The sequence below is a fragment of the Stigmatopora argus genome, chromosome 23 (assembly GCF_051989625.1).
Source record: "Stigmatopora argus isolate UIUO_Sarg chromosome 23, RoL_Sarg_1.0, whole genome shotgun sequence".
NCBI classification, from domain to species: domain Eukaryota; kingdom Metazoa; phylum Chordata; class Actinopteri; order Syngnathiformes; family Syngnathidae; genus Stigmatopora; species Stigmatopora argus.
In genome coordinates this window covers 8,088,381-8,102,460 of record NC_135409.1, presented here as the reverse complement: position 1 = coordinate 8,102,460, position 14,080 = coordinate 8,088,381, and the positions used below count along the sequence as shown (strand labels likewise).

The following is a 14,080-nucleotide window of genomic DNA, read 5'->3' as shown; positions in this document are numbered from 1 at the left end:
GATTGGCTGAGATACCTCACGTGACTATCTCCCAAGCGGAGTTTCCACGACAGCTGGAAGCCGAAGCTTCTTCTCCCCGAAATAATACATAAAATATAAACTGGGACGGCGAAAAACGGCTTCAGCTTGTCTCGGCCACCCTTTCCAGAGGCAACCCGGTCTGGCATGGGCGACAAGAGGAGTCCCACAAGGTAACGACGGCTAGTTAAAAGGAAGCTCCGCCGAGGAAGAGGAGGAGGAGGAGGATTGGAGGGGAGGGGGGGAAAGCCTTTCTCCTTGGTTTTCCCCCCCTTTTCGCGTGCGTGTGCGTGCGCGGGGTGTTAAAACCTCATGACGACGTTAGGATGGTTTTTTTGTTCTAGGCATCTTCACGCTGGTTGTGTTTGTTTTCAAGGCCGAAGCGTCAACCGAAGCCCTCCTCCGACGAGGGGTTTTGGGACTGCAGCGTGTGCACATACAAGAACACGGCCGAGGCTTTTAAGTGCATGATGTGTGATGTCAGGAAGGGGACATCAACAAGGTAAGACCTTGGATGAGCCTGATTAAAAATCGACCACCATTTATTTCAAATCTTGCTTCGCCCAAAACGCAATTTCCCCACTAAAAGTAGTCCCGCATTTCAATATACGTACCCATTCATTCATTCATTCATTTCGCCTACCGCCCCCTCTCCTCACCAGGGTCCGCCGGGGGTGCTGGAGTCTATCCCAGCCAACGATGGGACACCCTGAATTGGTTACCAGCCAATCGCGGTGCTCAAGGAGACGGACAGCCCCTCGCCTATACCAATTCAGACTATTTCGAGCATCCAATGAGCTTTGCGACGACTTTTGGCGGATGTGGGAGGAAAGCGGAGTACCCGCAGAAAACCCACGCAGGGATTGGACTCTAAATCTCACAATGATACAGCAGGACGCAGTAGCCACTCTTCTACTAGGTCGCCCATAAGATATATATTCACATTTATTAAGGCGCACTCTAGTCGTATTAATTTAGTTTTATTCTGGGTATTCTCTATTTAACTCCCCAAGAGAGACACTGCCCTCTAGTGGCCATTGAAATAATGTCCAAGTGGGACTTGCCTCCTTTATGCTTGCATTATTGATTAGGAGTGTACTTGTGGTCATACCCGAATCTGACCCGACTTCCCCTGTATTAGTTCATCTCAACGCTAAGGACCCCTCGCAGGGTTCTTTGATCTTCCTCGAAGGGACTTTTTGTACGTTCTTTGCCGTTTTTCTTCAGGTTCCAGTTTTCGATCCCCGTGTCGCATACAAATAGCAAGCGTATACCGACCGACGGGGGTGTGGGGGTGTGTAATGAATCGTGCCGCTACGGCTCAAGATTGCGTCTACGTGATAAGCCTGTAATTACGCCGGCGACACTGATGCATGACGTTTGCCTCTGAGGGGGAGTCAAGGGGAAAGAATGTGGCGGCGTGGCTAGCGGTTTGTCTAAAAGGTGTCATAAACCCCGGGACGAGCCATCTGCGGCCCCCCCGTCACGCTCACACACCATCAGACATTAATCATGGCTTTGGATGACTTCCCAGTAGTTAGCCACGCTAGCCGCTGATAGAAAAGGCCACCGAATGCGTGACGGAGCTTAAAATAAGCGGTTTCGCCGTACGACTCGTACGGTATTTGTAAGGTTTTTTGGGGGGTTTGTAAGGGGAATCATAATCATTTATAAGGGCAGTTATCGGCAGAGGTTGACAGGTATGCCTCTGTAACGTACCCAAAGCACTTCAAGTCCAAAGCTTTAACGGGCACAATGGGGCGTCTCTTGCGATTGTTGCCGCTTATTAACCTGGTGCGCTGGCCGGCGCCTGTGATTCCCGGCAGGAAGCCGCGCCCGGTCTCCCAGCTCGTCTCGCAGCAGCAGGCCACTCAGCAGTTTGTGTTACCCTCGCAACCCAAGAAGGAGAAGAAGGAGCGTGTGGAGCGGGAGAAAAGCGACAAGGAGCCGCCGCTCAAGAAGAGCAGTCACAAAAAGATGAGGTAGTCAGAATGGATTCACTCATTTCGGTCCTGATTGATTTTTTTTTGTTAAGGCCTGTAAATTGTATTAAAACGTCATGCTAATAGTCCAATTCTTAAGGAACTCATTGATTGGATTGGATAACTTTATTCATCCCGTATTCGGGAAATTCCATTGTGACAGTAGCAAGAAAAGTTAGCATAGTTATAAGTTAGACAGTACAGTCGCTAAGGCTCCACAACAGCTTGAAATGGTGAATTCTTGTCTACCAAAAGACCGGCGACCAATCGACCGCCCACGATCCTTGGTATGCTAGCGACGTGCGTGACTCCATTTTTTTTTTTTTTTTTTTTTTAGGCCCAGGTTAAAAAACATCGATCGCAGTAGCGCCCGGCATCTGGAAGTGACGGTGGGCGACCTGACGGTCATCATCACGGACTTTAAGGAGAAAGCCCGGCCCTCGTCCTCCTCCGGCGCCCCCTCGTCCGCGGACCACCACGGCCAGAACGGCTCCGGCTCGGAAAGCGCCGAGAAGGGGCACTCGCGCTCGTCCTCGCCTCGGGGCGAGGGCGGCTCGCTTAACGGGGAATCCCACTGACGAGCCACCCTGAACGAAGACCCTTTTTATTTCCCGGGTGGACGGCCAGACTATCTGGAATCCCAGACGGGCTTCCTCGTGGACTTTTAGCCGCCATTTTTCAGGATTGCGATGACTCTTGGGACGCCACGGGATGTTCCGGAACTCTACTAGATGACGATAAGACGTCCAATCCATTGGAAATCGGGACGGACAGACGACCACCGGAGATGAACTGATGATGTAAATCGGCGACAATATTCCGAGTAGACTCGTATCATTTACATTTTTTCTTTTGGAGCAAAATGGATGCGTACGCCGTCTTTGGACCTCAAGGTGGAGAAGACGTCTGGACAGAGCAAAGATTTGGAGAATTATCTGCGTGTTTTAAGCCTCGTGAGTACGGAAAGGCTGAAAACGACTTGGAAATGCTTGGTCTCCACGAGAAAACTGTTTTTTTTGTCTGTGTCGATACATTTCCTTTTGCTTTGCTCGATTCTGAAATGTTCAAATGTTATTACAAGTCTATTACAACGCAAACAAATGATGAGATTCCGTTTTGATTGGTTTTATTAAAAGGGCGTTTAGTATGCGCTTGGCGGATGGAACTCTTTAGCCCCATCTAGTGGTTTTATGAGGGATGACTTGTGATACATGTGGGCTAATAGTATACTATGTCTTTCGTGTACGTACTATATGCTAGAATGAATGTAGTGCTGGTCAAATGTGATTTTGCAGGTACGAATGCTAATGATGAATTAGCAGCTAGCAGACTGATATTTCCCACGCAGCTGCAAACTCATACCATATTGGTAGGCAAGCTCCAAAAGATGATAGAAATATCAATATAAATCATGTGTGACCTGCATTTTCAAGTAGTCTTTGTAGAAAATGCTCTTGCTTTCTTTTTTGCTGTGTAGTTGTAATACAACAAATGACCACAAGATGTACAAAAAGTATAACTATCGCCAACCCTACGACATAAACAATAATGTATAATCACTTTCTTCAGGGAATATCAAAGTAATGTAAGGGATTAATACTTGTGGGAGTCATAGATAACGATTACTTGACTACTTTTACCAGTTCCAACCTCAGATGTTAGCTAGCTAAGTGTAGCATAGCAAAGTCATCGCAGCTTCATTTACAGAGGGAAGAAAATGGAAGATTTGTCATCGCAATCCCTTGTATTAAATTGACCTTTTCCAAATAACTGCATAAATACTCGTCCCGGTACCAAAAGTACACAATGTACGCCTACAACTAGAGTTTGTTTTTGCTAGCGTTAGCATTCCAGTCTAGGCTATCTTAGGCTAACATATTCATTTGTGGAATGTGTGAAGTCGGACTTCTTTAGTATTAAATCCGTTTTTGTACAACTCTTTGAAGGCGCTAGTGTAAAAAAAAAAAGTATTATTATTATTATAATAATAGGGTTGGATTACAATATTATGCTAATCCTGTTCAAGCTGCATTGAAGCTACAAAGACAAAACTGATTTACTGCTTTATTGTTTAGGGGGGAAAAATCATTGACTTTGAATTTCGTGGCAAAAAGCTGGGACCAGGTCCTCTTTACGTGGAACTGTCCCACTGTCCAAATGTCCAAGTGGACATTGGTTGAAGCTGGACTTCTTTCCCATTCTTGATGGACGGCTTTAGCCGTTGCCTCGTACTCGCACCGGGGGGCCGCGAAAGACCATCCCGCCGTCCCCAAGTTTGAGGCAAATTAATCTTGTGATGATATTAAACAAAGTGGATAGTGCACGCCATATATAAAGCCTACGTGAGACAGTGTCCAAGGTCCAGGAAACTCGAGAAAGCTCGCTAAAAACATCCGTCCGTCCGTGTCCTGACCCGGACCGAATGAACGGAAGGCGGGGCGGGGCGGGGCCACTTGTGCTGCCGCTATCGACTCCCTGAGAACGTCGCCGAGTATTTGCAACCTGGGGGCCGAGGCGTAGGCACGGGAATGAGGGGGGACGGAATTCCCGCTCAGGGTCGGGGTCGATAGGAACTGTAGTGCCTGGGGTACAAAGGGGTGTAGTGGCTGGAGTGGCTGTAGTACGTCGGGGAATAGCCGTGGGGGGACGAGGGCGTCGCGTGGTGACCCAACGTCCCCGTCAGCCTGGGCAAAGGACGGGTTCGGGCGGACGAACTCCACAATGAGCTCTTGAGTCCCACAAAAGGGGAGCGGTAGGTCCAAGAGGGACTTGGGCTCGGCCTGCCGGCCACATCCGGGTTGCCCGGTCTGGAAGCCGCCCAGTTTCGGGGAAAGGGCGAAGCCATTCGGAAAGCGGGGGACTCGGCCTCAAACGTCCGCATTCCCAGGGTCCACCGACGTCGGGGGCTGGAGGCGTCCTCCGAGGGCGGAGGGTTTTGCGCCGCCGCCGGAGCTTCGGCCCTGGAGGAGGCCGGCTCGTTGGCGGGGGCGCTCAGGCGGGATGGGGACGAAGCGCTGGGGGCCAGGACCGGAGCAGAGTCCGGCGCCAGCTCCGAGGTGGACGCCGAGGTCGGGAGACTGGCTCTGGTCTTCCTGCGGGAAAGTCTGGCCCCGCGGTTTCGCTGCGTCTGCTCCTGATCGAAGGCCAAGTCCTCCAGGCGCTGGGTGAGGGCCAGTTTCTGCTGGATGGCCATCCTCAGGAGGGAGTTCAAGGTCTTCTTCTCGTCCTCGGCCGCGGCCAACTGCCTATGCATCTCGTCCAGCTGGGTGACGTACTCGTCGCACCTGAGGGAAAGACCGGATTCGGTCTTCCGGGTCGTTTTGGGAGCGGATCCCCCATCGACCGCCATCTTTGGCCACCACGGCGTCGGCGATGACACGCACCTGGTGGCGAACATGGCTCGAACCGAGGAGAAGGTGGCGGCGTCTTCTTTTAAGGCCTTCAGCTCGTTCCTCAGCTTTGTCATGGTGTCCGTGACCATGGATTTCTCGGCCTCGTACTTGCTCTTCAAGTTGCCAAGAGCGACCTCTGCTGTCTGAAACGAGACACCACGTTGGTGTTTGTTAGCGACTCGCATTTGGGCTGATGACGCACGCATAAGTCGACAATTGGGTGTGGCCGGCCGGCTTGGATTATCGCAATGGGGTTTCGTATTTTGTGTTCAGTTTTTTCCCTCAATGGGGAACGTGGTTTCAGTTTGGTTCCCCTTAAACCAGGGGTGGGCAAACTAGAAGTGTCTGTGCTGGATGGCTTGCACCGAAACCGAAAACCGACCCCCATGGCGGCCCCACAACAAACGGACACGCAATCCCACCTGTTTGTTAGCTTGAAGAAGCAATCGTAGAGTGGCGATCTGCTCTCTCTTGGTGCTGAGCAGAGATTGGAGCTTCAGGATCTCCTCCAAGCAGCGTTCCTTGTCCTTATCCAGCAAAGGAGACAGTTCCCTGGCCTCGGCTCTTTGCCTGGACAACTGCAGAGCCTTGTCCACGGCCCCCTGGAGATGTTTGACCTGCACAATTGAGCGCAACTTAACGCGACGGCCGACCATTCCCGTCTTGGGAGCAGCGGCCAACGCGCAAACCTGCTCTCTGACCACGGCGTTGAGGTTGTAGATGTTCATGGGCTCCCTGCGCAGCTCCGAGGACGACGACGAGGACGACGACGAGGCGCTGATGCTGGGGGAGCGGCCGGGAGGGCTCCAGGGAGGCGGGCTCGGCCCCGACCGGCCCTCGCTCGGCTCCCCGCTCTCGCTTCTGGGGTCTTTGGACGGGGACTCGGAGGGGCTAGGCGACTCCCCGGGAGTGGTGGGCGTGGCCAGTCTCCTGGCGAGGCGCGGCGTGAGGAGAACTTTGCTTTTGTCGGAAGACGCCGCTTTGAGACCGGCGCAGAGGCTCCTGAGTCCCCTGCCGTGTCTGCTGGCAAAATAACGCCGTGGTCGGATTGGGGAAATGCCAAGGGGGCGTTCCTCGGACCTGTAGTAGTCCAGCATGACGCGGTCGGGCGTCTCGTTGTTGCACAGGCAGACGTGATGGTAGAGCTGGGCCAGCTCCTCGCTCAGCGTCACCAGTTCCTCTTGAGCGGCGTTCAAAGCCGCCCGACTGTCGCCGGCCGCCAGCCGAGCCGCCTGCAACTCGGCTTCCAGGGCGCAAATCTGACAAAGGAAGATTTCTCCAAAACGGCAAACTCGGGAGAGGAAACTCTCGAAAAAGGGGGAAAGTACGGAAAGGGGGGAGTTCTTGGATGGGCTTCGCGACACTCATTTTCAAGTACGGTGGCTAGCTTACCTTCTCTTTTCCCTCCTGGCAGCTCTTTTCCAGCGAGGCCACCTTCTTCTGGTGCCACGACGCTTTTCCTCTCGGCTTCTCCTCGTCCACGCCTTCTCCGCCGTGTGGCATCGCCTCCTGCGGGAAAGGAAAGACCACCGCGTTGGTCCACCGCGTCCTCTTCGGCCAAACTCTGGGCGCTGACCTTCTGCCGTTGTTCCGAAAGAGCCCCCCGAGTGTGCCGGAGCTTGGTCTGGGATTCCTGCAAGCTGGTCGTCAGGGCTACGTTCTCATGCTCCACCTAAGGAGAGCAGAAGGTCAGAAACACGCCGCCCGCTAACTTTGTCTTCGTTCTTCCGTCCAATGGGAGTAAACGAGGGAGCTTAAAATGCCGGAAGAAGCACAAAAAAGAATATTTTTGAGGAAGCTAAGCTAACTGCGGGATCAAACTCACCTTCAACAGTTGCTGCTTTAGCTTCTGGACCTCCGTCAGGTTCATCTCGCTGAACAGGTCCGACGTGGCGACCCCTTCGCTTTTCCCACGAGCGCCTCGCCATTCTCCGTTGGCTGATCCGGAGGCTGTTTTTACCCGTGCGGCGCCTTGCGTGTGCCCGTTGCACCTAGCGCTTCGGGGTCAACAAGAAAACTGAGAAGGCTTCTCCCCAAAATGAGAGACCAGCCTCCGAGCTAATTAGCTAACGCCAGCGCCATCACCTCGCCGGATCTTCCGAGGTCGGCGACAGCAACGCGGTGGGCGTGGCCGTGCCGCTAGGCGGGGCGGAGCCGAAGGTCAGGTGCGCGCTTCCCGTGTACGCCACGTCGCACGTGCTGAGATGGTGGACCAGCTCTCGCCGCAAGTGGTTCTTCTGCTCGCGTTCGCTCTTCAGAGACTCCAGAGCCTCGTCCAGGTGGCCGTCCGAGATGTCCTTCAAACGGAGCGCGTCCTGCAATTGGCCCTCCAGGATGTCCGTCTCCTCTTCCAACACCTTCAGTTCGTGTTTCAAGCCTTCGTATTCCACCTGCATGGGATAAGCACTCCTTTTTCCAAAGCTCTCCTGCGGGTTTTGGATGGGATGGAGATGGATACCTGATTCTGTTTGAGGGTCGAAACCAGTTTCTGCATCGAGATGTTCTCCTCTTCCAGCTCGGCGTAGTCCTGACTGAGGCGCGATTCTCGAAACTTGTACTCCCGGATTTCTTCTCGCGTGCGGCTACGCTGAAGCTCCAACATCTCGTTTCTCTGTCGAGACAAAACGGGAAGCCGTGGGTTGGAAAGGCAAAGGCCAGCCCGTCGTGTTCACGTTACCTCCCGGAGCTCCTGCAGCAGGCAGCCCAGGTGGTCTTGGTCGGCCTTGGCGTTGGCGGCGGTGGCCTGCCAGCGTTTGACCTCGGCTTGGAGCTCCAGGAGGCGGCCGGTGTAGTAGGCCTCCCTGGTGGCCGACTCCTCCAGAAGGGTCTCCTCGTTGGTCTCGCCGTCCTCGGCCACCTTACGCTGGGTGGAGTGAGCCTGCCCGAACGCCTGAGTGGAGCACCGGATGACAAAAATGGGACAAAAAGGCCAGCCGGTGCGGCGCCAGTTAATTCCGCTTCACGCTCGGACATTTCCAAACGCGCTCTATTCAATCTACATGACTCATTTGCTCTTTCTGCAATTCTCCCGAGCCGTCTGCTGAGCAGTTCCTCTCTATAAAAGACCAACTTCTAAACCCTATTCAGTATTCCCTGTCTGCGAAGGGGTCAAAAGGGGGGAGTAAGGGGTGCTAACCGGAGTTCCGGAAAATAAATGGAGGCAAGGACGAGACATCATCTCATTTAGAAATACTACTACTTTCCACTCTCCCAGGGCGGCTTCTTTTTTCTACGGGCCTCATCTGGTCACATCTTTGCTGTTGTCGACAAAAAGTGCCTTGCAAGTCATGCTAGCGAGACTAAAAATCAATTTCTGAGATTTCATTTGGTCAATTTTGGGGGGTGTCAAAGTAACGAAGCCGTACCCCTGGCGAGCCCACCTCCTGCAGCTGCTCCAGCTCCAGCCGTAGCGCCTCCTGCTCGGCCTCCAGCTCGGCACATTGCTGCTTCAAGCCATGGTTCTCCTCCAGGACGGCCAGCCCGCACTCGGCCGCGCGGATCTTCTCGCGGTTGGCTTCCGCCAGCTCTCTGGTCAGACGCTCCACCTCGGCGCGGCACTGTTCCACCGTGTCGGCGCATCCTCCGGCGCCGGTCCCCCCGGCGGCCATCGCACCGGTCCGCCCCTCCCTGCGTCCGCCGCCGCCGCCTGACGCTCGGACCTAGGCGCCCGCGGGGGGCACGACGAGCGCCCTAGAAATCCACGGCGAGCCTTTCAAAACACGCGTGGGAAGGAAGAAATGTCCACCAAGTGCCCTCATCATCGTCCATTTGACGCTGGTTGTGAGGAAGCTCCTGTTATCCGCATCCGCATCCGCGTCCACTCCCTCTGTTTTCTGCTTATTCACCAGCTTCCAGATGCTATCCGTGGCCGCAACCGACAAGCAAGGCATCCATCCCCGTTGTGTGTGTGCGCGCGCGTGTGTGTGCGCGTGATCCAGCTGCAGACCAGGTTACAATACTTCCCAATATAGTACTATACTGCCAAAACGGACGTGTTCTAACACTGCATGCGCTCTAATACGATATTTCACGACCCACGTGTGCAACAAAAAACAACAAAAGAATATATTGTCTATGACTATCACTACAACTATTCTATGAATTGAGAATAGTCTTATAATAGTAAAAACGGTAACTATAAATGAGCAGTGGTACTTATGGAATTGATAAACACAATAATGTTTTACTATTATGAATTCTGTATCACGTCAATGTTGAATTTCACCTACGGGAGATGAATAAAGTATCATTCCTTTCGTTAAATAGAAAAACAACACACAAAATCGTTATATGTATGTATCGCGCAAGTTAGCCAGCAGAGGGTGGTACAGTACACCAATTTACGTAAACACCGAGATCCATAGATATTATACGTATACATAGTGAGCATTCTGTGGTCACTTCCTGTACATTTTGGATCATTTCCCGTTGATTGTGGGGCACTTTGGGGTCACATTTTGTACATTTTGGATTATTTTCTGCTGATTCAAAAGCATTCTGTGTCATTTCCTTTATAATATAGGTCACTTCCTGAACATTTTGATCACCCCCAGTTGAATTTGGTACAATTGAAGGATTTTTGTTTTTGTTGTATTTGTACACTTTTTGATGAAGCTTTACATGTCATTATACTTGTATAATGACAATAAAAGCATTCAATTCAACACGTTCTATTGATATCGGCTCATTACTTTTGATAACAAATGAATGGAGCCATCAGAAATACATGTTTTGTTCAACTTTACTTTGGTTGTAAAATATGTCAAGTCATTTCAAGCCTTTTCAGAGTAACATTTTATTTTATTTTGAAAATGGTCCCCGGGACGGTACCCGGAGAGCGGAAATTTGGCTATATCACCTCACTGTGGTTACAACGCATTGCACGTTGCTAGCTAGTTGCTATGTTGTAGCTAATAGCACGCGAGCCATTCATTAGCTGGGAGGGAGAGCCGCCGTGTAAATTGGGAAAAATACGCCATTAATCTCCACCTCTTTGTTTTTAAATAGCAGCGACTGTAATACGACTGATATTGTCTCGTGAACTTCGAGCTTTTTAATCCCCCATTCCGTGTTAGCTTAGCAGCTAACTAGCAGCTAAAGCGCTAACCGGTTCTAGTTCCTCTCGGTGCCCGGCTCGAGGACCATGGCTATGAGACAGACTCCGCTCACCTGCTCTGGTCACACCCGACCAGTCGTGGATTTGGCCTTCAGTGGGATCACTCCTTACGGCTACTTTCTCATTAGCGCCTGCAAAGGTGGGATTATCATATATCGTTCTATTTCTTTTATTGATTTTTTTTAAATAGGCAAGACCTGTGTTATTTATGTCTCTACTAGCCCTAAAAATATTCTCTGTGACCTTACATCCCATGATACACATTTTTCTCATTATATTTTGTACTAGACAAAATAAACACTTTTTTTAAAAGGTGTCAAACTCCAGGCTGGGGGCCAGAAGGCCCATGATATTAAAATGAGTAAATATAGTTACTGTAGTTTAGGATATCAGTAAATATAGATAGGTCATTGAAAATGACATACTAAATAATCAAAGACATTATAGAGAATATTTAGAATAATGAGTAAGGAAATGATAGATGAATGACCATCTTCCTTTAAAAAAAAATATATAGAAAAGAATATTTAAAGCACCAAAATAGTCGATTGGTTCCACTGACGATGACTGGTTAATGCTTGCTTTTAGATGGCAAGCCCATGTTGCGCCAGGGAGACACAGGAGACTGGATTGGAACGTTTCTGGGTCACAAAGGCGCTGTCTGGGGAGCCACTCTGAACACGGACGCCACCAAGGCAGCCACGGCAGCTGCCGACTTCTCGGCGTGAGTTGACGCCTCGACCGCGTGGCCAAATTTCAAAGCCCACGCCTGACCCAACGTCACGTGCTTTCCAGAAAAGTTTGGGACGCAGTGAGCGGTGACGAAGTCCTTACATTGGCCCATAAACATATTGTAAAGACCGTCACCTTTACTCAGGTACGTCCTAGGGAAGTTCAGTTCATCTGACATTTCTGCTCCGTAGCTAAGAATTTGATTCTCCCGTCCGTTTCTTAGGACAGCTATTTTCTACTGACTGGAGGAAACGATAAGCTCCTACGTATCTACGATCTCAGCAGTCCAGAAGCGGGTGAGCAAAAGTATTGTCATTTTCCCTAAATATTTGATACATATATATTTATTTTGGTCTTTTTAGCACCACAGGAGATTGCCGGCCACAGCTCCCCCATCCGGAAGGCCCTGTGGTGTAATGACGACAAACAGATTCTATCAGCGGCAGATGATAAAACTATACGGTCAGATAAGATAATAAAAACATTTATTTAAAAAAAAAAAAGAGGCTCAATAATGAGTACGAAGGCCGTAACGATACTGAATTCCTTTAGCAAAATTCAAGGATGTCATTGGTTTGTGAACTTTTGCCAGACTCTGGGACAGGACCTCCACGGAGGTGGTGAAGACCCTGACCTTTGACACGTCCGTCAGCAGCATGGAGTACGTGGCGGACGGCGAGATTCTCGTCGTCACGTACGGAAAGACCATCGCGTTCTACGACGCGCTCAGGTATTTATTTATAGCTCCTTTTACCAAAAACGTGAGTGCGGATACTAAATTACCATATTTTGCTGACTATAGGTCACCATTTTTTTCAGTTTGTCTAGGGCTGCAATTAAGACTCCATTTTTTTTTCTGACCATGGACAGCCTGTTACATTGTTTTTTTAGGCTATGTGAAAAAAAACTCTTATGCTAACAGTTGGCTATTCAGCCCGTTGTTCTCCATTTTATTACTCTTACTTTATTACTATTTCTTGATTTTTTTTTTTAGTCGTGAAAATACGGTACGTCTGTTTTGCAGTCTGGACCTGATCAAATCTGTGGAAGCCCCCGCTACCATCAACTCGGCATCCCTCCACCCCGAAAAGGACTTCTTCGTGGCCGGGGGCGAGGACTTCAAGCTCTATAAATTTGACTACAGCACGAAGGAAGAGCTTGGTAAAACGTCTTGAGTTTTTGACGCCTTTTGGTCTGAATGCGGACGGCGGCGCTTTGTATCCATCGAGTAAACGTCTGGCTTTCTCCCCCTTTTTAAGAATCGTACAAAGGCCACTTTGGTCCCGTGCACTGCGTCCGCTTCAGCCCGGACGGCGAGCTGTACGCCAGCGGCTCGGAGGACGGTACGCTTCGTCTCTGGCAGACGGCCGTGGGGAAGACCTACGGCCTGTGGAAGTGCGTTCTCCCAGGTAAGACCTTCATTTTATTCACGCCGAGCAAGTACGGTCCTGGATTTTCTGGGCTAAAAAACCCCAATAGATTTTCTAATGGTTTTTCCAAATTTGCGATGACTTCAAAACGTCCGCATGGCCAACGCCGGCTCTCGTTGCTTTTCGGAGAATCCGCAATTAGCTCAAAAATCGTCCCAAACCGCCAGCGAGTCCAGTTAGCTCTTCTTTGGAACCCTCGTAAATTCGACCATTTGTCTCTAAAACGGCTCAAAGCGACCGATCGTTGTCATTTTTTTCCGTCCTAATGAGCGGACTGGCGTGTTTGTGTGCGTGTGCGGTCGATTGGTCGCCCTGACCGCGACAACGGGCGACCAAAAGACCGGCGACCCAAAAGACCGGCGACCAATAGACCGACGACCTATAGACCGACGACAAAACAAGGTAAAACAAGTGTCTACGCATGAATAAAAGCCAACAATGGCCATGAGCAGTTTCACTGAGCCGACGTGTGAGTGTAGAAGAGTTTGTATGTACATGCGCTATTCCTTTAAGAAGCGACGTCAGTCAGTCGGTCTTAACAAGTTCTCTAACAAATAACAATAAAAGTCCGGGAAATGTGGAGCTTTACTTTAGCCTAATAATTAATAGGCATTAAGTATGACTAAATAGTCATTGGCAGTTTGTATTTAGGGAATTTGAGCAACCATTTCAATGGTCATTATCACTTACCTTCCGGGCGACCAAAAGACCGGCGACCAATCGACCGTGTACCTTTGTGTGATACAGAGGAGCTGGCGGCAGACAACCCGGAGCAGATTTACACCTCTCCTCCCCCGGAAATAAAAGCCTAAGTAAATAAGAGAAGCCTTCCGTCGGTCCGGCTCGGGTACCATCGGGGCCCATCGGCTATCATGGGGGGCCCCCCCCTCCAGCGAGGAAGAGTCCCGAGCGCCTCCATCTCTCAGGACCCCACGTGGAAAAATACTTGTGACTTGTCAGTAGGAACACACGCTCTCACGCCTGCGGGTTTACGCGGCCGTGTCCAAAAAATTCAGGCCGTTTGTCGGGATTTCCTCACGAGCGGGAAAGCCTGTTTTTTTGTTTGTTTTGTTTTTAGTTTTCTGATCCATCGCAATATTGGAATTGCACAGCTTTCTTTAAATTGCTAGAAGCATTCGCCGCCGTGCTTCCGTAAACGTAAACGACGAGTTAATTGGATGAGTTTTGTGACAAAGTGGAAAAGGAAGATGTGTCCTCTTTTCCATTTTTTTGGTTAAGCGTCATTATCCAGCAGTTCAATAAAGAAATGTGGCCATTTTATTTCAAAGTAACGCACACCAAGCGAGTCGCTCATTTATGTCGGGGTCTGCCGGTGAGATGTTTTAGCTTTGGCCTCCGTCCGCCGTTTTTTTGGGGAGAAAATGAGGCAAAAAAGGTAGCAAATGTCCC

The 14,080-nt window shown here is 50.5% G+C and overlaps 3 protein-coding genes across 6 annotated transcripts; 2 read left to right on the top strand and 1 right to left on the bottom strand.

Moving 5' to 3' along the window:
- The first annotated feature begins 20 nt into the window (after positions 1-20).
- yaf2 (YY1 associated factor 2) lies at positions 21-4,015 on the top strand. Its single transcript, XM_077593774.1, has 4 exons — positions 21-191; positions 395-520; positions 1,845-2,000; positions 2,338-4,015. The coding sequence occupies exons 1-4, from the start codon at positions 166-168 to the stop codon at positions 2,576-2,578; spliced, it is 549 nt and encodes a 182-aa protein (XP_077449900.1). The 5' UTR covers positions 21-165; the 3' UTR covers positions 2,579-4,015.
- Positions 4,016-4,051: 36 nt separating this feature from the next.
- LOC144068871 (protein bicaudal D homolog 1-like) lies at positions 4,052-9,394 on the bottom strand. Of its 4 annotated transcripts, none has more exons than XM_077593763.1 (12): positions 8,758-9,394; positions 8,070-8,282; positions 7,851-8,003; positions 7,478-7,782; positions 7,218-7,389; positions 6,969-7,064; positions 6,785-6,901; positions 6,473-6,651; positions 6,082-6,412; positions 5,815-6,009; positions 5,384-5,535; positions 4,052-5,284 (listed from the first exon to the last, which is right to left on the bottom strand). In XM_077593763.1, the coding sequence occupies exons 1-12, from the start codon at positions 8,998-9,000 to the stop codon at positions 4,552-4,554; spliced, it is 2,889 nt and encodes a 962-aa protein (XP_077449889.1). In that variant the 5' UTR covers positions 9,001-9,394; the 3' UTR covers positions 4,052-4,551. The 4 variants fall into 4 exon arrangements, with proteins under 4 accessions (XP_077449889.1, XP_077449890.1, XP_077449891.1 ...); XM_077593764.1 differs by having other exon boundaries at positions 7,218-7,383; XM_077593765.1 differs by having other exon boundaries at positions 8,773-9,393.
- Positions 9,395-10,236: 842 nt separating this feature from the next.
- strap (serine/threonine kinase receptor associated protein) lies at positions 10,237-13,966 on the top strand. Its single transcript, XM_077593693.1, has 9 exons — positions 10,237-10,647; positions 11,097-11,232; positions 11,304-11,385; positions 11,464-11,536; positions 11,603-11,702; positions 11,833-11,970; positions 12,265-12,401; positions 12,500-12,649; positions 13,418-13,966. The coding sequence occupies exons 1-9, from the start codon at positions 10,536-10,538 to the stop codon at positions 13,480-13,482; spliced, it is 993 nt and encodes a 330-aa protein (XP_077449819.1). The 5' UTR covers positions 10,237-10,535; the 3' UTR covers positions 13,483-13,966.
- The last annotated feature ends 114 nt before the right edge of the window (positions 13,967-14,080 follow it).